Consider the following 27,600-nt stretch of genomic DNA (forward strand, 5'->3'; position numbering starts at 1 on the left):
TTGTATTACATACATGTAGAAATTTTTATTCAAGAGGACATAAATGTACATCTAAACTGATCACGAGACTATCTTAAATATGAAAACATATTACAATGATATCTTCTAAAAAGCTCAATGATATCAATCTACTCAGTGAATGAATACATTTCATTGTAATTTTCTTAAATTAGCATTTAGCATTAAACTAACCCTTAATAGGACAAGGATCAGTGAAGCAAATGCATCAGCACCAATGATATTACAATCCTTCTAATTAGCAAATTCAAATTTGCTTTGAATACACATTACAGGACACTTAAGAAAAGGTTTTTTATTACACAGTCACATAAATTTACCTGTTTTGGGTAAGCTTTTGCCCCGGCGGGGCCAGTCAAATGTATTGCTGTGCACACGCGTGGCCAAATTATTTCCATACACCCCCTAAACGAGTTTTTCTCTGTGTGCAAAATAACCCCCTAAACAAGTTTTTCGCAGGCTTTATTTACACATTTTTGCCCCTAAACAAGTTGTCGCCAGAATATGACCCCGGGGGAAAAGCTTGGGGGGAAAAAAACATACCCTAAATACGTTTGACCCTGCGACTGACCATTGACCAGTCTTTCAAAACTACCCTTTTTTGAAAATATGTGTTTTTGATACCCTTAACGAGTGCGCGCGTGGCCCGCGTTGAAAACTGAAAAAACACTCCTTTAAACGTGTTTTATTGGTCACGCGTGTGTACTGCAATATATTTGACTGCCCCCCCCCCTGGGCTTTTGCTTGCAAGGCTGCAAGCTTCATCAGACCTTTGTCTGACGGAAAAAAAAACAGGTATGTGACTGACTTTAAAATCCAGAACGTTTTCTCATGTCTACACACCAATCAGATGAACCTTTTTAGTATTAAATACAGGATACTGTTTTGTAATAAATAGAGCTGTCATTTGCACAATTACTGCAGTCCGATGAAAATAGGGTAAGATTAAAAATACATATTTTAATAAAAAATGCAATTTAACAGATGTCAGAATCATTTAAAAACAAATGGAATATTAATCTGCCTAAAAAAATTCAAGCAAGATGGGCTCATAGCAAGGATATTTTTCATCATAAAACAACACAATGACAAAGTACATAATGCTTTTTCAATATGATACTATAAAAGAAATACGTTGCATTATCGATCCAGCCACTGAAAAAAATGATGAGTTTTACATGTAAATTTGGCACATGAAATATTTGGATCTAAATATGTGGCAAGAAAAGCAATCTATAAACTTTGATACAGTAAAACGTCTTTTTGAAGAAAATGAAATGACAATACAGGAGGAAGGGGGGGGGGGGGGAACTCTCCCATTATTTTCTTTGATTCACATTTGTAAACATTGATAATACCAGTAGCTATAACAAAGATCCTTTCATAACTAACAGCTTGTGCTGATGTGCTTTACAGAATCCATACACATGGTGAAATAGATCATTACATAATAGAAACACCAAAATATAATAGAGGACCAAATGTATTTAGCCCTATGGTGTTCTGGAAATTACATCAACTAATTCAAATTGGGTGGCTAAAATAGTAAATTTTTGTCTTATAACAATTTCATGAAAAGATTTCAATCTGTATTTTCTATTATCAATTTTTTTTTTGGTTCAGGCTCCACGAGTTGTTTAAATGAATTTGCATTACGAGGCTGCTCAAAGCATTAGTTAAATTCTCAATTAACATGATTTCTTAAATTGCAAACTGTATACCATACAGATAAATACATAGCATGTAAAAAAAATAAATCTTTCTTGTACTTTTAAAATTGCATTTTTTACAATTTATATCAATACACAAGGAGGAAGCACTACCTATTCAAAAATACAAATTGATTTGGGAGGGGCAACAAATGACAGATATTCGAATTTACGGATAAATCATGGATTTGCACATTTGTAAACAGAGATGCTGAATTGATGTGACTACAAATATCATACACTAGATACTAGAAGTTTGATTATTATCATTTACAATAATTAGAATGTATGAATGGCAAGGTTGTCTAGGATCTGTCAAACCTGGGTCGCGTATTACAAAGGGTTACGATTGATCCAATCAATCTCAACTCTATGGAAATCCAAATGTCATAACTTTTCCAACATCGAATTTGCGCACTGTTATTTATAAACAAAGAGAAGCACACAGAATTTTTCAAGTAAACAATGATTGATGAAAATACATCAGAGTTAGAAAATATTTTGAACATTCATAATAGATGTTGACGTTGCTGCCTTTCCATAGATGTGATTGACCGGATAACTCGCAACCCTCTGTAAGACGCAGCCCTGGGTTATGTTGCAGAAAGAGTTGCATTTGAATTTCTCTGACAATACCACTCAAAGGAGGAGCTATTCAATTCTCCTGCTCTTCCTGGGCTGAGGCCAATCCAGGAATATCTTCTCCTTGTGCTCTATGTTTAAATATATGAGTCACGTAGTGTTGGTTCAATGAAAACTTCTTACCGCACACTTCACATTCATACTTCTTCTCCTCGGCGTGTACACTCTGCATGTGGACCTCAAGAACATACTTCACTCCGAACCCCTTGCCACATATCATACAGACAAACGGTCGGATACCCTTATGACGTAGCTCGTGCTTCTGGAGCGGACCTTTGTCCGTGAAGCCTTTGTTGCAGAAGGAGCAGAAGAAGCGCAGCTCTCTCGTCTGATGCATCCTGCGTTTATGAGCACACACCCACTTGCGGATCCGGAATCCCTTTCCGCAAATCTCGCATTTGAACGGTTTGAGGCCTGTGTGTTCCCCTTGATGGTTGGCGAGGGCACTATCTGATGCAAAGGCACGCGGACAGAGTGAACAGCGGTAGAGACGGTTCTGCTCGTGACTCTGGTAGTGTTGAAAGAAATTGCTCTCTTTCACGAAGACACGAGGGCACAGGTTACACTTATAAGTTCCTTTGTTTTCATGGACTTCCCTCTCATGCTCCAAGACTGCGGTCTTGGACCTGTATCGCCGTGGACAATGCCTACACTTGAAAGGTCTAGGTCTATTGTAGTATGTTACTGTCTTTCCCAGCATATCTTTAGGTTCTTCAGGAGTTGGTTTAGCCTTTGGAACTCTCTTTCTTGGAGCAGCCTTTGTACCTGGATTACTGTCATTGGTAACCTTAGTCTCTCCCGGAACCTCGGCTGGCAAACCAGGATTGGGCTCTGTCTTTGGAGTTTTCCTGTATTTCTTCTTCTTCCATACAGTATCTGCATCTTTGTTGTATTCCTTGTGGGTTTGTTCGTCTTTCAAACTCCCCTTCTCCTGCTTCCGACCCAGGACATGGGCCTCCCGGTTGTGACGGAGCAAGCTGTTTCTGCACTTGTACGACTTGTCACACTTGCGGCACTTATGGACGACCGTCTCGTGCTTGGCCATATGTTTGGTGAGAGCCCTGGAGTTGCGTTGCTTCTCTCCGCAGATGATGCACGTGTGCTCTTCACTGAATTCATGAAACATGGAATGAGCTTCAAGACGGCCTTCCGTAGGAAACTTCTTGCCACAGATCGTACAGATGAACTGACCTGGGGAATAAACCTGTGACGATCCCTCTGTGGGTTCCGTCTCAATATCCTTAAATCCTGAAGAAGGTAACTCCTCTGACTTTGTGCATTCTGTCTTACATTTGACCTTCCATGTAATCACGGGTCGTAGGTCATCACTAGAGTCTTGTTCATGATCAAACTTCATGTGACGGAACATTCGTTTGGCTGTCGGGAATTGGCTCTCACAGGAGTTACACTGAAAATAGTCATCTTCTGCAACGAAAAAAAAAATAATAATAATGACAGAGTAATGAGTGAAAGATCTCATATTAAGTTATTCATGAGACCTTAAGAGTCTTAGATAATCTATACTTGATGTCCTATCCCAGTTCTCGAAAATAAAGTCGCCATGCCCTGACAACTTTGAATGACTCATACCTCATGAGACAATTCACATCTTATCAACATTGTGGCAAACTCCTTCATAAGACAAGATAATCATATTAACATATAAAACAGGTTGGGAATGGAGGAGGCTGCTAAAATAGTAGAGCTTGTAGGGTGCAGCCTCCTAATACTACAATTGAGAGTATCTCTAGCATGACCCTAAATAAATTCAGTTAATTGCTACAATAAAATTGGTATAAGAATGCCACAATAATGACAATAACTTAGCTGTGATGATGATAACTTTAATAGGTGCTTTCATTGTTTTTTAGACATGAGACAGATATGCTCTTTCTACACTTCAACCCCTTTTAACAATCAACTGCAACTGTGAACACTTTTCAGTAATTTCAAACAAAGTCATAGAGGAAATGCAACAGCCACAACATGAAAGAATCTGGTCAGATAAATCAGCTCGAAAGTGGAATTATATAACAAGAACTTACCTACTTTGACGAGGAAAGCAGGGAACAAAATTTCCTGTTAAAACGTCTCTCATTTACATACGTAGATACCAATATATTGGTATCTATGGAATTCCCTTCCTTTGGTCTTGAGGAATTCCAATACTACTTCATCTTTTAAAACTAACTTAAAAACCTACTTGTTTAACACTGCATTCTGAAGACAGGCATTCATTTATCTATTTCAACTTGTATTTTTCTTGTTCTAGTTCACTTGTTTCTTACATTAAATTATAATTCTAGCTCCTCTTTTTCAAGCGCCTTGAGCATTTCAACAAAGTGGATAATGGCGCTATATAAATCTCATGTATTATTATTATTATTATTATATTATGCATTAAGGTTAACCAACCATAGAGTACCGAAGCGATGACGTTAGTTGCCATGGTGTCATGGAGGCTTGGTTCTAAACAAATGAACCCGCCGAATGAAAGCGTTTCTCATAGGAGAAAATGGCTGCTGTCGGAACTTGATCGCTTGCATCCTATTTTTCGCAAATACAAATGTGTACAGACGATTGTCAGCTGCAACTCTGTTTAGAACCAGCTCGCCATGACACCATGGCAACTGACGTCACACTTCGGTACTCTTTGTCTGATAAAAGGATCATTTTTTTCTTGGGGGGGGGGGCATGGAAGAAGAAGGCAATTTGTAAACTATAAACATAATAATATCCCAACCTGGGTTAATATGCTACTTGCTTCCTTTAGCCTATTAAAGTAGGGCAGAATAGTCCTGGGGGGTGTTTCACAAAGATTTAAGTATGACTTAGAGTCATTTAAATACCAAGTTGTGTACGGTATGAAAGGCTTGACCACATTGGTCAGATCGTGTCATAAGGACGCGCACTACTGTGTATCTATCAATAAGATTGCGCGTTGCATATCATGTATGCATCAGCATTTAAGTGCGACTTAAGTCATACTTCAATCTTTGTGAAACACCCCCCTGGTCTCCTAGAGAGTGTTTCACGAAGCAGATAGACAGCAATTTTCACTGTCTTTCTTATTTGCTCTGAGCCAATCGGATGGAAGGATGTAATGGCCTAGCTAAAACAGCTTTCAGTTAAAATCACGAACTTATGTTTCATGAAACACTCCCCTGTTCGAACTTTCAAATTTGCTTACCCTCGTGATAATCCAAGTCTTTGAGAGCGCTCTTAAACCCGATGGACTCTGAATACTCTTTACTGTAGAACACTCTAAGTTCACTTCCTGGTTCAATGCACTTTGTAGTTCTGAAGTAGATTTGTCCGTAGTATTGGCATGCTTCTAGGTTCTGTTCTTGTTCGTTACGAGCGCTCTGAACGTAGGACATCCAGATTAGTTGGTCCTTCTTCTTACCATCCATGTAGAGGAAGACTTTACCCCCGGTGCAGAGCTAGAGAAAGAGAAAGAAGAAATTTTTTAATAGAACAAAATTATCATCATCTTCTTCTGCCATTAGAGAACATCCCTGCTGTGGAGTATTGCCGTACTTGTATAGTGGATTATGTACATGTAGTTCATTGAATAACTATTTAGGAGATTATGTAGTTGATTGCAGATGGAGGACTGTTTTTAACACAGTGAAGAATTCATTAACTGACTGATTTTAAGGCTTGGTCCCACTGCACCAACGGATGCAGAGAGGATGTATAACGGAAAAGAACCTTGCCATCTGTTTGACAACGTTATGTATCCGTCGTGTACTCTTTGCATACGTGTTTCATATGCTCTATATCCGTCATGCATCTATCTACTGTGATTTCATTGTTCGCCCATTTTTTCCATTGTCTGGAGAGGATGAAAACGGATGGAGCCACCTCAAAACTTTGCATGTCTGCTGTACCTGTTATGACTACGTTTTGCGCCCGTTGGCCAGTGGGACCAGGCCTTTAGGAAATAATACTGGCACTTCCAGATGACATTTGTTTTTTGTTAGCAAAGAGCTTAGGTGATTTAACTTTTAAAGCAGAGGGACAACAGCAGGGCACTGTAAAACACAAAGTTGTGCAATCAAGCAATAAATGCCAAGGGCCAATCAAGATATCCGTTACATGTGCATTCTTTTCAAAACACTGACCAAGAGCCAATCAGAATGCAGGACTGATATTCCCTACCTCCCACGTTGATTCTTTAGTAGACCCTATCTCTTCATCCAGGAAATTGCCATTGTACGGTCCAAACTCCATGCCTTCATCGACATTATCTTTGGCCACAACTCCAACTATATTCTCTTTCTCGTTACGAAGATACTTGAAGGCGAGGAACTCTGGAAGCTGACCGCCCGACCTGGGTTGAACTCTGTCCCTTCTCCGGAGAGGTGGCAAGAGGCTTTTGGGTTGGGGCGTAGGCATGAGGTTAAGATGCTTCGGTTGGAGGATGGGGTTGGGAGGCTTCGGTGGGACTACACCCTTGTCTTTCATGAGAGTCTTTGACGAGGTGTCCTGGTGTTGTCTGGGAGTGGACAACTCCAAGGGTTCGTTCAAGGTAGCATCGAGGGAGTCTCGGGAAGTCTCCGGTCTCTCGATACCAGGGTCGACATGCTGTGCGACGGTCGCATCGACGGCAAGGTTAGGGCCGGCTAGGTGAGTTGTGCTGGGAGGAATGAAGTGGGGCCGAGTTGTTGGTTGCAGGCGGTTGAGTTGCTGTTGGTGATGATGGTGTTGCGGGTGTTGAGGATGCTGGTTGTTGGATGATGCGAAGTGGTTGGTTGATTGCAGGAGAATGTTAGGGCTTGGTAGTACTGACCCTGAACCTAAGAAACAAAAGGAGAATGATACAGAAAGAGCAAAGGATAAATAGATAGTGAGAGTGAGAGAGCGAGAGAGAGCAGAAACACATGAGAGAAAGAGAGCATTTAAAACACTGGTCAATCACACAAAAGTGTTAGCACTTTCCTCTGCGTTAGACAGCGCTAATGGGAAAGAGAATACAAAATGAGGGCTGACAGGAATAAAGCATAATTTACATTCATTATCTCATTAAGTGTTATCATCATCATGATCATCATCAACATCATAGTCATCATCTCTTTTATCATGATCAAAACCAAAATCATTGGGATATGGATATGGATCGCCATCATTGCCACTACCAACAACAGGGCTTTAATTAACCCAAGGAAAGCCGAGGCCTCCGATGCCCTAAGAATGGCCTTGATGCTCTTCCTAATATTTGTACACCTAGGCCAAAATATGTGCCCTTTTAGCAAGAGGCCTTGCTGACCTGTGGTAATCCAGTGCAAGTGAAACATTGAGAAGTACATTTTACTATTGATGCCCCTTCTTAACAGCCTTGGATGCCTCTAAAGTGAGTACCACCTTCCCTATCCTTTAAGTTCCCTATTAAAATTTGGTCATGCCCTTCTTAATTTGAGCCCTGCACCATAATCGTTGGTACCATAACAGGCGGAAATAAACATATCATCAATTCACTGTCATTATTATTTTTTATTTTGGGGAATCTACAGTAGTCATGAATCAACTTGAATTGAAGATACTAACCTGAGTATATGGATCTAAGCATGGAAGGGTTGGCATGGCTACCAGAGAACTCTTCCCTGTTCCTCTGAATATCCGACTGCTCCAAGACAATTGCTGGTTGCTGCAGCGAAGAGACAAGGTTCGAGTGATAGGGCAGCTGGTGCGTGAAGTGCGGCATCTGATGCTGTCTTGTATCATCTCGCTCTCCTCCAGTGAAGTATCCCTCGCGACAACTCTCTCTGTAGTTAGGATCCATTTCTCTTCCCTCACCTCAACATGTACACCAAGCTCTGAAATGAATGAATGAATACAAAAATAAATATTAATAAATAAATAAATAAATACATGAAAAATAAGTAAAATAGATAGAGGCCTACACCCTCTATGTAACTTACAGGACAAGTCCACCCCAATAAAAAGTTGATTGGAATAAAAAGAGAAAAATCCAACAAGCCTAACACTGAAAATTTCATCAAAATCGGATGTAAAATAAGAAAGTTATGACATTTTAAAGTTTTGCTTAATTTCACAAAACAGTTATATGCACATCCTGGCTGGTATGCAAATGAGGAGACTGATGACATCATCCACTCACTATTTCTTTTGTATTTTATTATATGAAATATGAATTATGCTAATTTTCTCCTCATTGTCAAGGGAAACAATGATTAATTCTTCCCTGAACATGTGGAATTTGGATGGTTAAATACTATATGGTTCAGTCAAGTTGGTCCTTATTGTCGAATATGTAAAAAATTGTATTTATTATTAAAACAATAAAAAACAAAAGAAATAGTGAGTGATGGACATCATCGACTGACCCATTTGCATGTCACTGAGTTGTGCATATCACTGTTTTGTGAAAAATAGGCGAAACTTCAAAATGCCATAACTTTTTTATTTTACATCCGATTTTGATGAAATTTTCATGTTTGTTTGATTTTTCTCTATTTATTCAAATCAACATTTTTCTGGGGTGGACTTGACCTTTAAATAGATCAAAAAAATAGATAAATAAATATAAATAAACAAATGAATAAATAAATAAAATGCTTTTCAAAAAAGATACAGAAGGCGCAACAGGTATATAAGTATCATATACAAACAGATCTATAGCTATAGGCAGCCGGCAGCTTCAGTATATACAGACTCAATGATAAGCCACCCACCCCTCTCTCTCCTTAGTCTTGAGGACTCCATGATGATGTTTTTGACATATATACTTCTTCATCATGGAGTCTTGACACTCTTTCCATAGACGCAAAAGAGACTGACCAAAACAAAGATGGATTTCCCTAGGAAATCCATCTTTTAAGATAAAAATCATGTAAATGGTGGTGATATTTATTCATTTTTACACCTTCTTACGCCTAATGCGTAAGAAGGTTTCAAAAATTGGTTAATAAAAATGTTTCTTACCAGACTGATCTCGTGTATTATTATAATTATTATTATTATAATAATAATTTATAATCACGTATTAAATTTTAGTATTTGTTAAATAATAATTTTTATCTATAAATTATTCTTCAAAACGGCATTTTGTAACATCGTTAATCGTAGCTACGTCATAACGAAGCGGTTCAAGGGTCAGACCTATTGTATTTGCTTTGTTGACAAACGGATCGAGGGATCTTCATGAGATCAGTATGGTAAGAAACCTTCAATTTTTAACATTTTTATTAACCAATTTTTGAAACCTTCATACGCATTAGGCGTAGGAAGGTGTAAAAATAAATAAAATCACCACCATTTACGTGATTTTTATCTTAAAAGATGGATTTCCTAGGGAAATCCATCTTTGTTTTGGTCAGTCTCTTATGCGTCTATAGGAAAAGTGTCAAGACTCCATGATGAAGAAGTATATATGTCAATATATTTTTTAAAAACATCATGGAGGGCTCAAGACTACTATCTCTTCTTCTTTGCTTTGTCGCCTTCATTGTCCTCTTTTTAATATTATTTGTCTTCTTTTTTGTTGTCTTATCTTCATTGTTAATGTCTCCTTAGCTTACTTGTCTTCTTCATATTCTTCATCTTTCTCTTAAATTTTAATTTATTTTTACTCAAAGTCAAACCAGACTAAAACCAACAGTTACACTACAAAACAAGCTACATAACAATGGATAGATCTATCATCTAAATTTACTAAAAATTCAATTTTATCATGTATTTTTTTTTTTTTTAATCTTACTTCAATTTATATTTTTCTTCCATGAAAACATAAAATAATAGTCTACTTGTTTTACACTACAGTTTGATTACTACCCTAGGCTAGGGGAATAGGTACAGAGAAAAACAGTCTAACTAAGTCTGAGTGTTACTGTTAGTATACAAATATACAATGACACTCGAGGATCTGGCTAAAACTATTCGCATCGAAGGAACATCATATAATACTATTCTCCCGAGGGCCATTGGCCCGAGGGAGAATAGTACTATGTGATGTTCCTGAGTGCAAATAGTTTTAGCCAGTTCCGAGAATGGGTCATTGTATATTTGTTTTATGTCCCTTCCACTCATATGTATTCTTCATACGATATTCTTCGTTGATACCAGACTTTTACAGCAAAACGATTTTTAATAAGTCGATGATGGAACAATCGTTGAGAAGTTGAGAAAACAATAAGCCTTGCCGTATTGATCGTCTGTTCAGCGAGCGCACCTGGTTTAATGGTTAGTGCAGCTCGCCGAAAGTTTCCCGTGGCATGCAGTAGAGAGTACCGTTGGGCTGAGCAGCGCTCTGCTCGCATCGCGCCGCACAGTTCGCGAATCGAGTAGGGGGCGGGGTCAAAAAACGTATAGTTCACTTTTTCCCTAGGGAAAAAATGGACTATGCATGACGTCAGCAAGGAAAATGAACTAGGCCCTAGGCCTATTTCAATTTCATGAATCATGGCAAACGTTTTTCGTAGTAAAACTATTCTTTTTCTCCTTGTGTACACTCTCAATACAACAATCTTAAGTAAGGGATATAATACTTGTTAGATCGTATGGCCGCTAATGCCATAGCATATAGCATAGCCTATTTATGGCTATGCTAGCCTATGGCAAAGGCAAGCCAATGCAATTGCAAGTTTGTCACACAATTCACAAACACAATTTTACACATGTGGGAACATTCAAATCCAATCTGACTGCGCCCAACTCAATTTCTGCAATTTAAAATAGCCTTGCAGAGGATTTCAACTCACAAAAATGATCACAATGATACTAATGTCTATTTCTGCAGAGATTCTTGAAATTACGTCCATTTTTAGCAACAAATATTGTATAAACTTAACTATTTCTCTTCACTTGACAGTGTCCTTTCTCTCTCGGTTAAGCAGCTTGCACTGCGCATGCGTTGCTACAGAAAAAAGGACACTGTTCAGTGTTGGGTCAGCATTTTTTCTTTGTTTTGGACATCTCACGCAAATCAAAGAAGAGATAAGGTAACGTACGTGAAAATTTCAGTCATTTGTTATCCAATGAAAAAAAATAAAATAAGCTTGATTGCCTGCGAACTTGAGAACGGAGCGAAATGAGCTTGTTGTGTGTTGTGATTGTGACTGAGTGAGCCCTCAACTCAAGGCTCAATGCATGCGCGACTCCTCTCCCCGACGCCTACCTGTGCCTGTGGTGGGATCGCACTGACTGGGCAGGCCGAGGGCCGCCGCGCCGCTGCTGGATCGAAACTTGATTAGCCTTGAAGGCTTGAGCAAGTTGAGGACTCCGTGGTGATATTTGTAAATATTTTTACATATATGATGGGGTGACCATAATTTGCGCACTTTTCAAAAATCATGAAGTTGATTTTTAGGACCCCATTTGCCATTGGAAATAAGCCTTTCGGCTTTCATGGGCTATCCTGTCAAGGTATTCTTCAATTTTATTGTAATCTCCTGTGATATTCTTGACGAATAAAATCAATCAATCAATCAATCAAAAATTTCTCAGTCACACTCACAGCTCACAAAAAATTAATCAAAATTATGAATACCAAACGGAAGGCAAGATTCGATCGATCCAATCCTAAAGTCAAATTCGCTTGACGGAATTATAAAGTAGGTCAAGGGTTTCGCTGGTATCGCGATCTAAAAATTCCACGGCGATCGACTAGTGCACGCTCGGCTGAAAATGTCAGAAAAAAGCGTAACCTTAATTTGCGCACGATCGTTTTGCAAGGGCTAAGCCTAAGGCTTGCCTTTAGAAAAGAAATCAAGCAGACAAAGGTAACATAATTCTTCTTCTTCAGTTGAGTACAGTCCTCTTTACAGAGTATAGTCGTACTTGGCTGAGGCCGCAATCACAAAAACACATGACATTTGGTGCAGTTGAACAAAACTAAACTATACTATAGTGCAAGTAAAAAGATGCATCTCAACTGGAGAGCTAACGGAGGGTGAGTGGTTTCAGGTGGCTCCTGAAAGACTCAGTTGAAGGAGCCAAAACAACTGTTGGAGGCAGGACGTTCCACAAGCAGATGGTACCGTACTTGGGAAAAAAGCTGTGTTGGTAGGAGAGGATTCTACAATGCTGTTTGAATTGTAGGCAAATTTCTCTGGTTGGTTCAGACGAGGCATACAGGAAAGGTGGTGCAGCTGGGATGGCGATTAGACCATTGACGATTCTGTACATCATGATGACTTTGTTGTGAGCTGGTCGTTCATGAAGAGACTGCCACCGGCCCACCGTAGTTTTTTCGTCATCTGAGTGACACTGCTCTGTCGGTCATAATCTCCTTTTACAAATCTAGCTGCACGCCGCTGAACCATTTCAGTCTTTTAGATAAGCTCTTTGGTATGAGGGTCCCAAACTGAAGAAGAGTACTCAACAATTGGACGAACGTAGGTCTTATACGCTCTCTCCTTTATGCTAGCTGGGCATTTCCTCAAGTTGTGTCAAAGGAAGCCAAGAGTGCTGTTACTCTTTTACAGATGGCGTAAATATGGGGTTTCCAGCTGAGGTTTCGTTGAAGTATAACTCCAAGATACTTCGCTTCATCAAGGGTGCGGAGAGCAGTTCCATGGATGGAGTAAGCAGATGCTCCAATGATGAGATTTCTTTTGTTTGAAATCCTCAGCACCTCACAGCATTAAACGACATGAGCCATTTCCTCTCCCATTCCTGAACATTGGCTAGATCTCTGTGCAGGGACTCAATGTCATCATGGGAGTTTATTGATCTGTATAGGAGGGCGTCATCAGCATATAGCCTGATAGAAGAAGAGACACAATCAGGGAGGTCATTGATGAAAATCAAGAACAGAAGCAGACCGAGGACTGTACCTTGGGGCATGCCCGATGTGACAGAAGTGGTGTTGCTCATCTTTCCATCAAGTATAACTTGCTGTGTACGCCCTTTAAGAAAGTCCTTTATCCATGAGAGTAAGTGACCTCGAACTCCATAGTGGTTCAGTTTAAGAAGGAGACGCTAATGAGGCACTCGGTCGAAGGCCTTTGAAAAGTAAAAAAGAATGGCATCGATCTGTTGCTTGTCTCCGAGTCCTGTCGCAAGGTCATGAACTGTTAATAACAGTTGCGACTCACAAGATCGTCTCTTTCTAAAGCCAAACTGACAGTCTGTTAGGAGGTTGCATGTATCCAGGTGATGCATGATTTGGCTGTGTACGATATGCTCTGCAACCTTACAGATGATAGAGGTAAGGGAGATAGGTCTATAGTTCTCTGCCTTGTGTTTATCGCCCTTCTTGAAGATGGGTACAACGTTGACTGCTTTCCATGCATGAGGTATCTTTCCCTCCTTTAACGATATGTTAAACAAAAGAGAGAGAGCTGGAGCTATCTCACTTGAGACTTCCTTAAGCAGGTAGATCGTCAGGACCACAGGCTGTATGTGGTTTCAGGTTGGCAAGAAGTTTCCTTACACCTTCACTGTCAATAACAAAGGCAGGAACTGAAGGATGTGGACTTTCTCCAAGGTCTGGTAAATGTGATGAGTCCTCCTTGGTGAAGACCGAGGTGAATTGGTCATTCAGTATAAAGTAATTGTATCAGATGGAGGTTAAAATGCCATAAATTCGGTTGGTATCACATTTTACTTACTTATTTGGAGACTTCCGCTTGCAAACTGGCAAATTCTTGATGCTTGTCGAGAAGGTCGGATTTTCTCGGAGCGGATGCAAAAGGTAACAAAATTTGCTGATGTTTTGCCAATATTTTCATTAATAGAGACCTTACCTTCAAGAAAATTGCTATACTGAGTAATTCTAAGTCGCTCTCTCTCTTGGTGATATATCAGTATTTCAAAATATTAATTAGATATTGAGGTATTCGCCCGTGCGCAAAATTAGGTAACGCGCGAATTAAGGTCACACTACCATACTTTTTCATCACGGAGCCTTGAAAACCTTCCCATAGACGCATGTGCGAGACCTACTTGTATACACCCGGATGGATTTCCCTAGGAAATGAGGGTGAAATCGGTTTGTATCTATTTATTTTATCTAGAGATCTATGTCCTATGAGTATGAGTAGCTATCACAGCCGGTTGGACCTTAAGACATTCTCGTATCTGTCACCCTGTTAAATTGGCGAGATCAATAACATAATTTCTACAATCACTCAAAATTTTTATAAAATAAAATAGACATGCATGGGAAAATAATATTTTACTATACAAAATTATTACATTTAAAACTTACATCGTGTACTTTGAGGTCCATAATAATCTATTTTACAGAGACGATCTTGTCACTCGTACATCCCCGAAAAAGTTGCCATCTTGAAAATATCGAGTTTCGCCGCTTCGCGGGATTTGACTTCAGGGTTTTATTTTCTCTCTCATATCATCGCCATTCGATGAAACATCAAATTTCTTTCTTTGCGAACATGATTTCGAGTTTGAAAAGTTGTTTTGGTGCTGGAAATACGAAATTGTGTTTTTTAAAGTGATTTTTTGTTTGCATAATTCATGAATATTTTCAATTTTTGTTCGGCCTTTATTTATCTTTTATTTCTCAGGCAACGTTTTCTTGACGCCGATGTATGAACTATAAAAGGTTTTTTCTTCGGGCGATGGTTATTTTCCAACTTCACAAATGTGTCGCATATCGCCCTCAAATCTAAAACGCAAGGCGATGTCGGACTAATGAGTCATAATTTTTCTTGAGTTTGAGCGAGGATGAACTGGCATTAATAATGACCCTTTTGAAATGGTTGTTTGATAAATATTATAACAGTTCGTACCTCTAATGAATAACGAATGTCGCATTGAACTTGTGCAGTGATGAGGTGAATTGAAATGAATGGTCACGGCGCCGGTAGAACACGTAATCTACACGTGGCATGTGTGTGTGCATGTATACAAAACAAGTCATGTGCAATCATCAGGTGTGAAGCTACCTCGAGCGATTTTTGTGCAGGCTCCACTCCACTTCACTACCGCTACACTACGCTCCACCTACCCGAACCTCGAGGGTCTCGAGTCGAGACCGTGAACCATTTCAGATATACCGAGTCACAAAGGTGGGATGGAAATCATGTTTATCGTAAAAATTAAAGAAAACAAATATAACGAGAAAGATTAATAACTTAATATCTTACTCTACACCCGTATTTCACTCCGTTTCCACCCTCCGGTTATCCTCAAAATTGGTGATTTTGGGCCAGTAACTTTTTCCTCACACGTATTATTCACGGCCGATTTCAAAACATTGCTGACATATACTACTAAATGTTGCGTAATTTAAAAACCGCATACCCTAGCATCATAAATTTGGACTCAAAAGTTGTGCAAGACTTGAGGGAAAATATTCTTGGAATGACGTGGAGCAATTTTCAAACATGAAATGTTTATCGCAAAAAATTTTGAGGCATCAAATTATGCGGCAGAATGGGTTTTAAAAATTTGATCTTTAATTACCCATAACTCCTTAACGAATGGCCGAATTTTCTTAATTTACTTTTTTGTTGTTGCATTTCTTATGCAAAGACCTTTCATTTGATGTATCATTCGCCAACATTTATTATTTTAATTTTGGGGTAATAAAGCTAGTATGAGTATGAACCTGGGGGGGGGGGGCGGGGCACTCAGTAGTCAGTATACATGTATATGCGTGGTGGGTATGTGCTGCGGAGGGGGCCCCCATTTTTACACTCAAATTTCCATTCCAAGGCATAGCATTTTATCTTATTGAGAAAAAGAACAAAGAAAGCCGCTCCAATTCTTATCGAGAAAAAAGAAGAAAGAAAACCGTTCCAAAGCTTTGCATGTTTTTCGTCATGCTGTTCCGGCCGCTTTGATCCGCTACGGTGAGCTGCAATTTTGGTGAAAAGCGGCCGCAGAGCTGTCTGACCATCGCCTCTGCGCGAGCGCACCCGGCGCCCGTGCCGACGGGCTAGCTGCATGCACGTATGCCCGTTCCATAGGAATGCATACGCACCCGGGATACGCACTCACACGCAGGTGACCCGTTCCAAGGACCCCCGTTTTCACAAACATCTGTAGTTCCGAAGCCCGTTCCGAGGACCCTCCTTTTTACAATAAGCCCGCCTCCAAGGCCCCCATTTTTTGTCTCGCCCGCGGCACATACCTACCACTTTTTTGGTCGAGTACCCCCCCTGGGTTATGAACCTCATACGTGTGTCATAAGTGTGTTACTCTTAGTATAAAGATGAAAAATTAGAGGTTTCTTACCAGACCGACCTCGTGTAGATCCCTCGATCCATTTGTAAACAAAGCAAATACTATAGGCTTGACCCTTGAACCGCTTCGTTATGATGTACCGTCGATTTAATAGCGATGTTACAAATGCCGTTTTGAAGAACAATTTATAGATAAAAATTATTATTTAACAAATAATGAAATTTGAAACTTGATTATAAATAATTATAATAATAATTATTTATAATCACATATTAAATTTTATTATTTGTTAAATAATAATTTTTGTCTATAAATATAAAATCCCATTCAGGCATCATTCCTTTGCTAAATTTTCCCCTTAAGAGTACAGGATTATGAAATGAAATCATGTATTAGTAAACTACTTGTATTTACAGCCTTTAAAATATACTTTTACTTTCAGATGAACGAGGTGTTTGGAACTTCCATAGACTCACTGAGGAAGACTTCGAGCAATCCATGACTTCCAAGCTAAAAAAGTTATTCCCTGCTCAGAATCTTCACCCACAATCATGGCTGAGCCAATAGTGCCTCACCAGAAACTGTCTGCTGATCATTCATCCAAAGAACTACTACCTGTTGTCATCAAGCAAGAATTGCCTGACAATGATCACCCTTGCTCCAGCACGACTGAGGGATCACCAGGTTGGTCTAGCCAGGGTTGCTCAGGCCAGATACTCAAACAAATGCTACTTGCCCCTCCTGGGTTAGGACAGCAAGGGTCAGCTCCAGGTACTACCCATAGTGGTCTTCCAGGACAATCTTCAAGACCGCACGACTCTGTAGCATCGGTAGACCCAGGTCAAACTGATCCCAGTAGCAAAGAAACTTTTTTCATTCTTTCGTCAGGTGGTATTGATGATATTAGTCAACATCTTGGGAAAGGAGTTGATACCCCTGTAGTTGGAGTCATGGGCTCAACCGAAAATGCATCAACAAAAGTAGTGTCCAGTGGACCAGCTCTGCTTCCTCAGAGGGAGCCCAGGACACAGTGCGAGTATGGACAATTGCAGTCCCATCATCAAGAATCACATAATGAGGGTGTGATGAAAATTGTCCCAGTAGTCAGCCGTTTTGGAACTTCCCTGCTTACAAATAGGACAGTTGGCCTGCCGGAGCCCACGCTGCTGTTTGTTACTCCGGACGCCACGATGGAAGGAATGAAGAAGAATAGTGATGGAGGAGCTGTGATTGGTCAGAGTCATGTTGAACCTGTCAAGAGAGAAGGAGATGATCAAAACATGGTGAGACTATGAAGAATTAAACCAATAACATTAAAGGCCTAGTCCACCCCAGAAAATTGTTGATTTCAATCGATAGAGAAAAATCAAACAAACATAATGCTGCAAATTTCATCGAAATCGGATGTAAAATAAGAAAGTTATGACATTTTTAATTTTCCCTTATTTTTCACAAAACAATTAAATGCACAACTCAGCTATACGCAAATGAGAGAGTCGATGATGTCCATCACTCATTATTTCTTTTGTTTTTTATTGTTTGAATTATACATTATTTCAATTTTTACAGATTTGACAATAAGGACCAACTTAACTTAACCATAAACTGTTAAAATAATGGTAATTCCACATGTTCAGGGAGAAATAAAACTTTGTTTCACTTGACAAGGAGGAGAAAATGAGAAATTTTCATATGTCATATAATAAAATACAAAAGTATTAGTGAGTGAGTGACGTCATCCGTCTGCCAAGTTGTATACTGACCAGGATGTGCATATAACTGTTATGTGAAATTTAGCGAAACTTTAAAATGTCATAACTTTCTTATTTTACATCCGATTTTGATGAAATTTTCAGTGTTTTGCTTGTTGGATTTTTCTCCTTTTATTCAAATCAACTTTTTGTTGGGGTGGACTTGTCCTTTAATAATTAGCAGCAAACACCTTACCAGGCGTGGGCATCGTTGCAGAGGATTATCTTTCGTGTTTGGGGGTGGGGGACGCAACGATAGATGCCCCCCCCCCCCCCCCCACCCAGGAACATAGGACAATCCTCTGCGCTGAGGCCCATGAACTATGAAAAACTGCAAAATGGTTTTATTTCAACTGATAGATTGGAGGATTCTTATGACAAAAAATAAATGACTGGAAATTCAGTTTAAAGACTGAAAAAAAAAACACATTCCAGTGTAGTTACAACATGAATTCAGTTTAATACTGCAAGTGATCTTATGATTATGAAGAGTTTAAAAGTACAACTCACTAGTTGCAACATTTCGGCAATCATCAATTGATATGATTGATTCATAGCAGACATCTATTCATCTAAGTCTGATTGAAATGGAAAGCAGAGACTGCTCTATCTATTTTTTTTTTCAAGTCTTGATTCAAGCTTTCGAATCATTTCAAATTTTAAAATATTCCTTTCATTTTATGTCTCTGAACTTTGGATTTTTCCTTGTTGTCATTATGATAATTGTTCTATTCTTCATTGATGTTAAAACAGGAAACTGAAGCTGACTGGCCTTGGTACAATTCATCGCAGCAAGAAGAAGGAGGAGGATGGCTGGAGGATGAAGAGGACAAGGAGGAGGAGGAGGTGGAAAAGAAGAAGGTGAAGAAGAAGAGGGATAAAAAGGGAAATAACATTGCCAAACTTGACAGTATTAATGATGAAGATGACGAAAGCATGGAGTTTACGATAGGGGATTTAGAAACGGATGATGAAGATGATTATGAGATAGATGATTATGATGATGATGATGAGGAGGAAATCGATGACTTTGATGAAGATGAAGAAGAGGAAGAAGAGAACCAAATCGATGATGATGATAGCTACCAAGATTGGGAACTGGATGAGATAGAGACGGATGATGATGATGATGAAGACAGAGACCTGGATGTTCCTCCATTGCCTCAAGGCTTCTGGTATAAGTTCTCCTCCGGCGATGGTGAAGACGAATCAGCACCCCATGAGAAATTGATCGATGGCCAGTCGGATCAGGGTAGAGCTATCGTTGGAGTGACGGCCGAAGACAAGCCGATTGTGGCGTCAGCTTCGAAGCAGAAGATCGTCTTCGGAGTGACCGCAGAGGAGAAGATCCCAGCGGAGAAGACCTTTGGACCCCTGGATGGTTGTCTGGTAGCAGAGGATGAGGGATGTTTATCACCGTCATCTTGGGAGGTGAGATTTGGGGGCAGTGATACAGAGATGAGCGATATGATCGTACCATTGATTTCCTTGGTGGAATAAAAATGTCTTCTGTGATCAATTGTTGAGCTTTTGTGTTACAGATCATTAGTAAAAATTAATAGATTGTCTCCAAAAAGGAATTAATGATAACAATAATGATTAGACTTATATCGCGCCAAATCCACTCTGTAGAGTACTCAAGGCGCTTTTTAGGAAATTATAAAGGAAAATGAGAAGAATTGAAGAGAAATGTTTTAAGGTATTGTTTGAAAGTTTCAGAGGTCAAGCACTGTTTAATGTTTTCAGGGAGGCTATTCCATAACTTGGAGGATGAGTGAATCCCCAGGTTTTGGAACCTTTGGGGGTAACAAGAGAACTGGAAGAGGAGGAACTTAAGGATCTTGAAGGGGTATAACTTTTGATCAGTGAAATGAGTTACTGGGGAGAAGAGCCATGGACACAGTGGATAGTTAACAACATGGAATTGACTCCCATCTTGATGGAAAAACTTGATATAGTAATGAATTATGTTGACCATACTTTCGTAAAAGGAACTAAGTGGCAACCTGTCAGAACACCTCAAAGATAGAAATGTGATAAATAATCACATTGGTATTGATTATTGCTTATTTATTTATTGTTTTATAAAGATCATCAGCTGCACAGGCTGAAAGGTTAAATTCACAATCAAATTATGAGATGCATTGTTATGTGAGGGGTGTTCCCGAGGATTTCCATAAAAAAACAAATAAATTTAGTTAAATGGCAAAGAAATACATGAGAAATATAAAACAATAAAATACATATTCCTAAGGGAATTAAAGCGCAAGTCAACCCCAGCAAAAATGTTGAATTGAATGGAAAGAGAAAATTAAAGCTAGTATATCACCAAAAATTTCATCTGAATCTCTTTGTAACTCTCTTGGCAAATTGAAATGTAATTAAGGTCGAGTCCACCTGAACAAAAAGGGGATTTGAATAACAGAAAAAATATCAAACAAGCAAACTGCTATAAAACAATTTCGGATTTATTATAAAGTTTTGACATCTTAAAGTTTCCCTTACTTTTTCACAAATCAGTTGTATGCTCGATACGTTGATATGCAAATGAGAGAGTTACATGTATGTCATGTTTATCTTAACGTGGAGCGTTGTGGCCCAGTGGATTAGTCTCCGGACTTTGAAACAGAGAGGCGTGGGTTCGAATCCCAGCCATGGCGTCATTTCCTTCGGCAAGAAATTTATCCACATTGTGCTGCACTCGACCCAGGTGAGGTGAATGGGTACCCGGTAGGAAGAAATTCCTCGAGTGCTCGAGCGCCCGATCAAGGTAGCCATGCTAAAGCCGGGGTAAAAATAATAGCAGGGCCCGCTGGGAGAACAGTTTTCGGAAATGAAGTGGCTACCCTGGGTAAATATTCAATTCAATTCAATTCTGGTTTTATTGTGACAATGGTACATGACAAAAGTCCGAAGACTCATATTATCATATTTACAAAGTAAAAATGTACATGTATATTATTAAAAGATTACGATATATCACAATTCTAGTGCTAGACAAATAATCAACAAATAAAGCCAGAAAAAATAATTTTGGACAATCTCAAAAAAAAATTAAAATTGATTGAAATTATAACATTGTAAAACTATGATTGTTAAAATTAAATCAGCAAAGTTGCGAGTATTAAGTACATATATAAATTAACATTTACACAAATATGCCGTTATTATTATTTTTTTACCATAGCTCTGCATCAAAGGAAGTGCTCTGCTTTACATTGATGGGGGCTCCGACTGGCTGTCTCACATCCGATGCACACGAAGCCCCTCTGATCAGAACATCGAAGCTCTACAACTCTATGGAGAGATCTACTTCAGAACCACAAAGTGCATTGAACCTGGAAGTGAGCTGAGGGTGTTCTACAGCGAGGAGTATTCAAAACGTTTGGGGTTCAACACTAAACTCAAAGATCTCACATTTCACACAGGTTTGTCATGTTGAGTGTTTGGTGGAAACCGCCCTGATGATTGAATGACAGTAGGATGAGGGAAACAGGACCTGGTTTCATAGAACTAGATACCAATCATAAAATGATGCCATTCTGTGAGAATGAAGTACTATAAGTGTTGGCTCTATGAAACTGAAGGAATCAACCTTCTAATAGATGGAATGTCATTAACCTATAACAGTAGCTTGTAACCTCGTATGTTGATATTTTTATTCTTTGCTTGTTGATTATTCATTTATTTTTTATTCTTTCAAAGGATATGAGTGATATCAATATTATTGGCTATTGCTTAAAAAAATTAATGCTATGTTTTTTTTCATGTTAAACTATCCATTCTTTACGTCAGATTTTTATTCATTTATTCATTCAACCATTGATTCAACAACTTATTCATTCATTTATTCTTTTCTTCATCCCATAATTTGTTCATTTGATTAAGAGATTACATCTTCCTTTCATTCATTTTTATATTCATTCATTCATCCATTGATAATTTATTCATTGTTCATCTATTCATTTATTCATTCAATATTTTGTTTGTTCAGTCAGTCAGCCATTCGATATTCTTTAATTCACTCATCCACCCACCCACCCACTCACTCTCTCATCCAGTCACTCACTTATTCATTCATTCATTTATTTATTCATTCATATATTGTGTGGAGCGTTGTGGCCCAGTGGATTAGTCTTCGGACTTTGAAACAGAGGGTCGTGGGTTCGAATCCCAGCCATGGCGTAATTTCCTTCAGCAAGAAACTGATCCACAGTGTGCTGCACTCAACCCAGGTGAGGTAAATGGGTACCGGTAGGAAGTAATTCCTTAAAGAGCTGTGTGCGCTATGAACGCCTAGCTTAGCCGGGTAATATAGGAGCGCCTTGAGCACCTAACAAGGTGGATATGTGCGCAATATAAATACCCTATATTATTATTATTCTTTTAATATTGTATGCAGGTGCATCAGTTTGAGCTTTGTCCTACATGTAGATGTACTTTTCCTCATCTTTTCAAACGCTATCACTCCTTTACAGATTTGAATGCATATTCCTGCCCCAAGTGTGAGATTCACTACACCAATCCCAAACTGATGCTCCGGCACATCAAATTATCTCACCAAACCAAGCAATCATCGACCGACCTTCGACCCCTCATTACCTTGGAGACCAGAAGTAAAGCGACCAATCAGAAGCCTTTGGAGAAAGCTCTGTTGAATGAAGGAAAGATGTACCGTGTATATAGAGATCAGGAGATGAATTTACAGGTGAACCCAAAGAATCCGAATGATAGAACATCTACCAGGAATCGACCTCCTAAGGGAAACCATGAAAGGAACACAGATGGGGGGCCTAACCCCAAACCAGCGAAAGAGTTCCTTTGCAAAATTTGTTCTAAGACATTTCCCACGGAAGGCAGGCTTAGAGCTCACAAGGCGTTTCATGATCTTACGGATGACTGCGAGGAAACGAATACCCCTGAGAGTAACCACGAAAGGAATGATGAGGATCATCAAAAAGCTGTGTACCAGTGCGAGCTTTGTAATAAGATATACCGATCACAGGCCTCACTGGATACCCACAAGACAATTAAGCACATCAAGAAAGGCAAGTACCACTCCTGCAATGTGTGCAGGGTGAGGTTCAGGTACAAAAAACAGCTGAAAGATCACAAAGCCGAGCATTATAGAGAAAAAGTAAGAAGTCAATTGCAGTCTTTGTATCGAAATCGTTTGATTGCGGATCCTAGTCACCCTCAGAAGGACAAAGCGAATAGAGTCGTAGAGGTCGATGCGGGTGAAGGTAAAAGAGCAGGGCGGTCAATAGGAAATAAGGATGGTAATAGAAACTCTGGTAGAGGTCAAAAGACGGCACTACAGAGAGAAAAGACAAAGGATAATGTCATTGACTCAATCAAGGGAGAAAGGGAGGACGGAAAGCCGAGTAAAACTGGTAAATCAAAGAATGCTGTCGATGTTTTTGAGGAAGGGAGTCAAAGGAACAATCAGGTGACAGGTCGTGCAGCAGAACTTGAGAGTGATCATGCGAGAAGAACTCGACCGATAATGCAAGAGAGAGAACTCTCAGCGAATGAGATTGTTGATTCCGTGATGAGGAATGCTCATGAACGTAAGGTTGACCATCTGAAAAGAAGAAGGGAAGAGGGACGGGCGGAAATACCGAGAAAGGGAGGAGATGATGTGGTTGTTGTCAGTGATGACAGTGGAGATCAAGAAACATTGCATATGACAAAACATGGAAAGGAACTTGATAAAAATCATGTTAGAACTCAACAGAGGGCGCTGCAGAGGAATAATGCGATGAAAGGTATAGGAGAGTCTGTGGGCGGAAGCAAGAAACAGTGTACAAGGGATTTGTCCAGAGCAGTAGACAAGAGTACTTCACAGGAAGATAGAGTGGGTGCTGCTAACAATGACATGCTCGGGAAGAGACCAGACTACTTTGAGAACTCGGAGATGAAATACAAATGCAGACATTGTTCGAGTATGTACTCCTCTTTTTCTATGATGCGTGTTCACGAGAAGGAGATGCACGGGGGCGAGTGTCGGTACAAGTGCCAGCATTGTCCAAAGCAGTTCATGGAGCGTTCCCGCTACGAGAGCCACCTGCAGAAACATAACACAGACAAAATCTTCAAGTGCACAGAGTGTCCCCGTTCCTTCGCGTCTGAAAGTGCGTTGAGGAATCACCAGGGGGAGCACACGGGCCTGAAGCCATTCAAATGCCCTCTCTGCGGGAAGGGCTTCGCGAGGCACGAGTTTGTGAACGCGCACATACGGAGACTCCACCAGGTCGTGGAACTCAAGCACCCGTGTAAGCAATGCAACAAGCGCTTTGCAACGAGCTGGGACTTGAAGAAGCACGAACGCCGACATGCCGGCTACCGCCCATTCAAGTGTGAGATCTGTGGGAATGCTTTCACCGCCAAGCATTCGCTACAGTGCCACATGCAAGCCGTCCATGAGAAGTTGAAACCCTACCGTTGTGATATATGTGGGAAGTGCTCTAGTCTCAGTCACCATCACAATGCTCATCTGCTACAACATAAGAAAAAGGGTGAATATAAACCTGAAGATGTGTTGGATAGAGAATCTGTGCATCATACCACCAAAGACACTTGATTAAAAACTGTTACACACACACACCATTGAGGTGAAAGAGGAGATTCTAAGCTTTACAATTATAGTCATTTGTCTATTGTATTTGTGATTGAGGTATGATAAATCACCTCTAATTCTCTCTTTTTTTCTGGGACGCACTGTATGTATCAATTATGTAACAAAGACTCTTAATGAATAAATTGCAGGTAATTAAACTGAAATTAACAATGAGAAGGTGTCAGATAGGTGTTTCATAAAGCTGTTTGAAGTAACAAGTGACTATAGGCGCTATATCAACACCTATGAAGATTCAGTGGATATCACTTACCAACAGAAATGATCACCAGTTATTCGTAGAGTTGCTTGTAAGTTACCAACCGCTTTCTGAAACACCTACCAATTCACATTAAACACTAATGAACTGATAGAGAGTAGTTTACAAAATATTGTATGGGTAAAAGTTGTAATTGTATTTACATGTATGGTGCATATTTTGATCTGAAATATGCTTCGATCTTTGAGCGATTATTCCACTTATGCAGTAGTGAGCAATAATTTCAAATGAAAGGTGTCAAAATCATTCCAAGTAGCAAGGCCTAGTATTAGATTTTGCATTGTTTTTATAAGCTGAATAATTGTATTTTTTAAAGTTCAGAATGATTGTGCTGAAATAATTTCTGATTTATGTTTCTCTCAGGTCCTGTGTGATTTTGTTTTATTTTCATGTATTCTTTGTTTACAGATTTATTTTCATGTGATCTTGTGATATATTGGAGTATTTTTTAGGTTAAAAACTACATATTTTGCATGTATTCTTCTGAAGATCATGTACTATAAAATGCTTGATATTGATTAATTGAAATGCAGTATACCAGAATGTCTATAGTGTGTAAATCAGTATTAAGTATTGGAAGTTTTTGTTCAATAGGTCAGGCTGAAATATTATTTAAAAAAAAGTGAAACTGAATTACAAAAACAGATTTCATTAAAATATGAAAAATTGTTATTTGAATTTCTATATTAAATTTCAATTTTCGCATCATTTTTGTGAAACATTTGTTTGCATGGCATTATGAATATGTATTGAGGGAGCTAATGACATGTCCCCATAAAAAAAAATCTTCATATTAAAATTATTGCAACCAAATGAGTTGCAAATATTATGATCTTACATTTAAATAATAATAATGATCTAGTGGTTATGATTCTCATCTTTCAATCAGAGGGACGTGGGTTCGAATCCCAGCCATGACATGTTTTCCTTTACCCACATTGTGCTGCACTTACCCAGGTGGGGTGAATGGGTAACCGGTAGGATTTATTCCTTGACACTTTAGCGCCGATATGGCGGCTCAGCTACTGCCAGGGTAATAATATGATACCAAGTATCAAAAAGCAGTTGAGTATATGCACATAGTAACTGCGTATTAATCCTGCCAAGTACGCATTCACCCGATTCGGTAATCAATACTATTTTCACATTCTTCGGACAGTAACATGGAGTAATTCATTCAAAACACTGTAATTTCATATTTTCTTGATATACAATCGCAAAAGAAATATTGGGCAATGACATCAGCTTGCTCATTTTATATTCACGATGATGTGTAGACTGTTTCAGCAAAATAATTCACAAATTTAAATTGCCAGATGAACGCAATCTCTGAATTGTGGTTTCCACGTAATAACATGGCAGATATTGGACAAAAGATTAATCTTTTCTTTGATGTAGGTAGAACACACCAGAATACTGGTTTTATTTGAATTCCAAGACCAGAGGTCACATCGTTTTTGTATGCTAGCTATATATGAACTAAGTACCGTAGGTATACATGTACTGTATCTGTGTCTTAATAGGCTCTGTCACATTGGTCAGTGCAAGCCTTTTTGGGTGAATTGCGGGAAATCACCCGCAACTCCCCCACAACAAAGATTTAGCACGTTCAAACTTTTCTGCGTGCAAATTAGACTTGCGTGCGCTTCTCCGCGTAACTGTGTGAGATACAGTCAATGCGGGCGTCCTGCGGGTATAGCAAAAATAGATACCCACAGGTCACATGCATACATGGGTGGAAATCCCAGGGGGGACACGTCCCCCTACCCAAAATAGTAGGGGGACACAATATCAAATGTCCCCCCTACTACTTTCGGTCTTTTATGATGGAAAGAAATACATCATTCAAAATCGAAATTTGTACGAGATGACCTTACTTTTGGGGTGATTTCCTTTTTTTCTTTTGGTTTTTGCTTGTCTAATTTTCCAGCCCCTGGTCCCCCTACCTTTGGGGAGAGATTTCTGCCCTTGCATGCATGGCCTGCAGGGAACGATGTGATGGGGCCTTTAGGACACAGAATGCCTATTTGATAAAGATCCAGATCATGGGAGATTAGATTGACATCAGATGAAAATACTGTAAGTGGCATAATATAAGTAAAATAAGGTCTACATGTATGATACAATACTTATGATTTTTTGTACTTATGTGTATGTATGTATGTATAGGCCTATATGTATGTGACATTCTATGTATTTTGTACCTTGTAGTCCTTGCTTTGCCATTTGTATGATATATGTACACACCTCTGAATAGGAAACGAGATAGAAGGCACATTCTAAATGCTATATATTATTATTATTATATTTTTTTACTTTGAACAATTCTTGTCGTTGCTCCTCGTGTAATATCATTTTGTAAAGTTTGCAAAGCAATCATATCCTTTAATTAGACAAACGTTCTTTGTTGTTGGTGTTATGTTTGTAGTGTTAAGCGTTAATCGCCTGCCTATTAAAACTACTCAA

The 27,600-nt window shown here is 39.2% G+C and overlaps 2 protein-coding genes across 4 annotated transcripts; one reads left to right on the forward strand and one right to left on the reverse strand.

Moving 5' to 3' along the window:
• On the reverse strand, window positions 1-11,244 carry LOC129266134 (histone-lysine N-methyltransferase PRDM9-like). Of its 2 annotated transcripts, none has more exons than XM_064103932.1 (5): window positions 11,183-11,244; window positions 7,920-8,188; window positions 6,534-7,171; window positions 5,560-5,812; window positions 1-3,794 (listed from the first exon to the last, which is right to left on the reverse strand). In XM_064103932.1, exons 2-5 carry the CDS (start codon window positions 8,152-8,154, stop codon window positions 2,383-2,385), a joined length of 2,538 nt encoding a protein of 845 aa, XP_063960002.1. In that variant the 5' UTR covers window positions 8,155-8,188; window positions 11,183-11,244; the 3' UTR covers window positions 1-2,382. The 2 variants fall into 2 exon arrangements, with proteins under 2 accessions (XP_063960002.1, XP_063960003.1); XM_064103933.1 differs by having other exon boundaries at window positions 11,093-11,241.
• On the forward strand, window positions 11,231-27,600 carry LOC129266133 (uncharacterized). Of its 2 annotated transcripts, none has more exons than XM_064103930.1 (5): window positions 11,231-11,332; window positions 16,930-17,770; window positions 18,992-19,669; window positions 21,426-21,666; window positions 22,717-27,600. In XM_064103930.1, exons 2-5 carry the CDS (start codon window positions 17,039-17,041, stop codon window positions 24,819-24,821), a joined length of 3,756 nt encoding a protein of 1,251 aa, XP_063960000.1. In that variant the 5' UTR covers window positions 11,231-11,332; window positions 16,930-17,038; the 3' UTR covers window positions 24,822-27,600. The 2 variants fall into 2 exon arrangements, with proteins under 2 accessions (XP_063960000.1, XP_063960001.1); XM_064103931.1 differs by having other exon boundaries at window positions 11,233-11,337.

The sequence above is a fragment of the Lytechinus pictus genome, chromosome 8 (genome assembly GCF_037042905.1).
Source record: "Lytechinus pictus isolate F3 Inbred chromosome 8, Lp3.0, whole genome shotgun sequence".
In the NCBI taxonomy this organism is placed as follows: domain Eukaryota; kingdom Metazoa; phylum Echinodermata; class Echinoidea; order Temnopleuroida; family Toxopneustidae; genus Lytechinus; species Lytechinus pictus.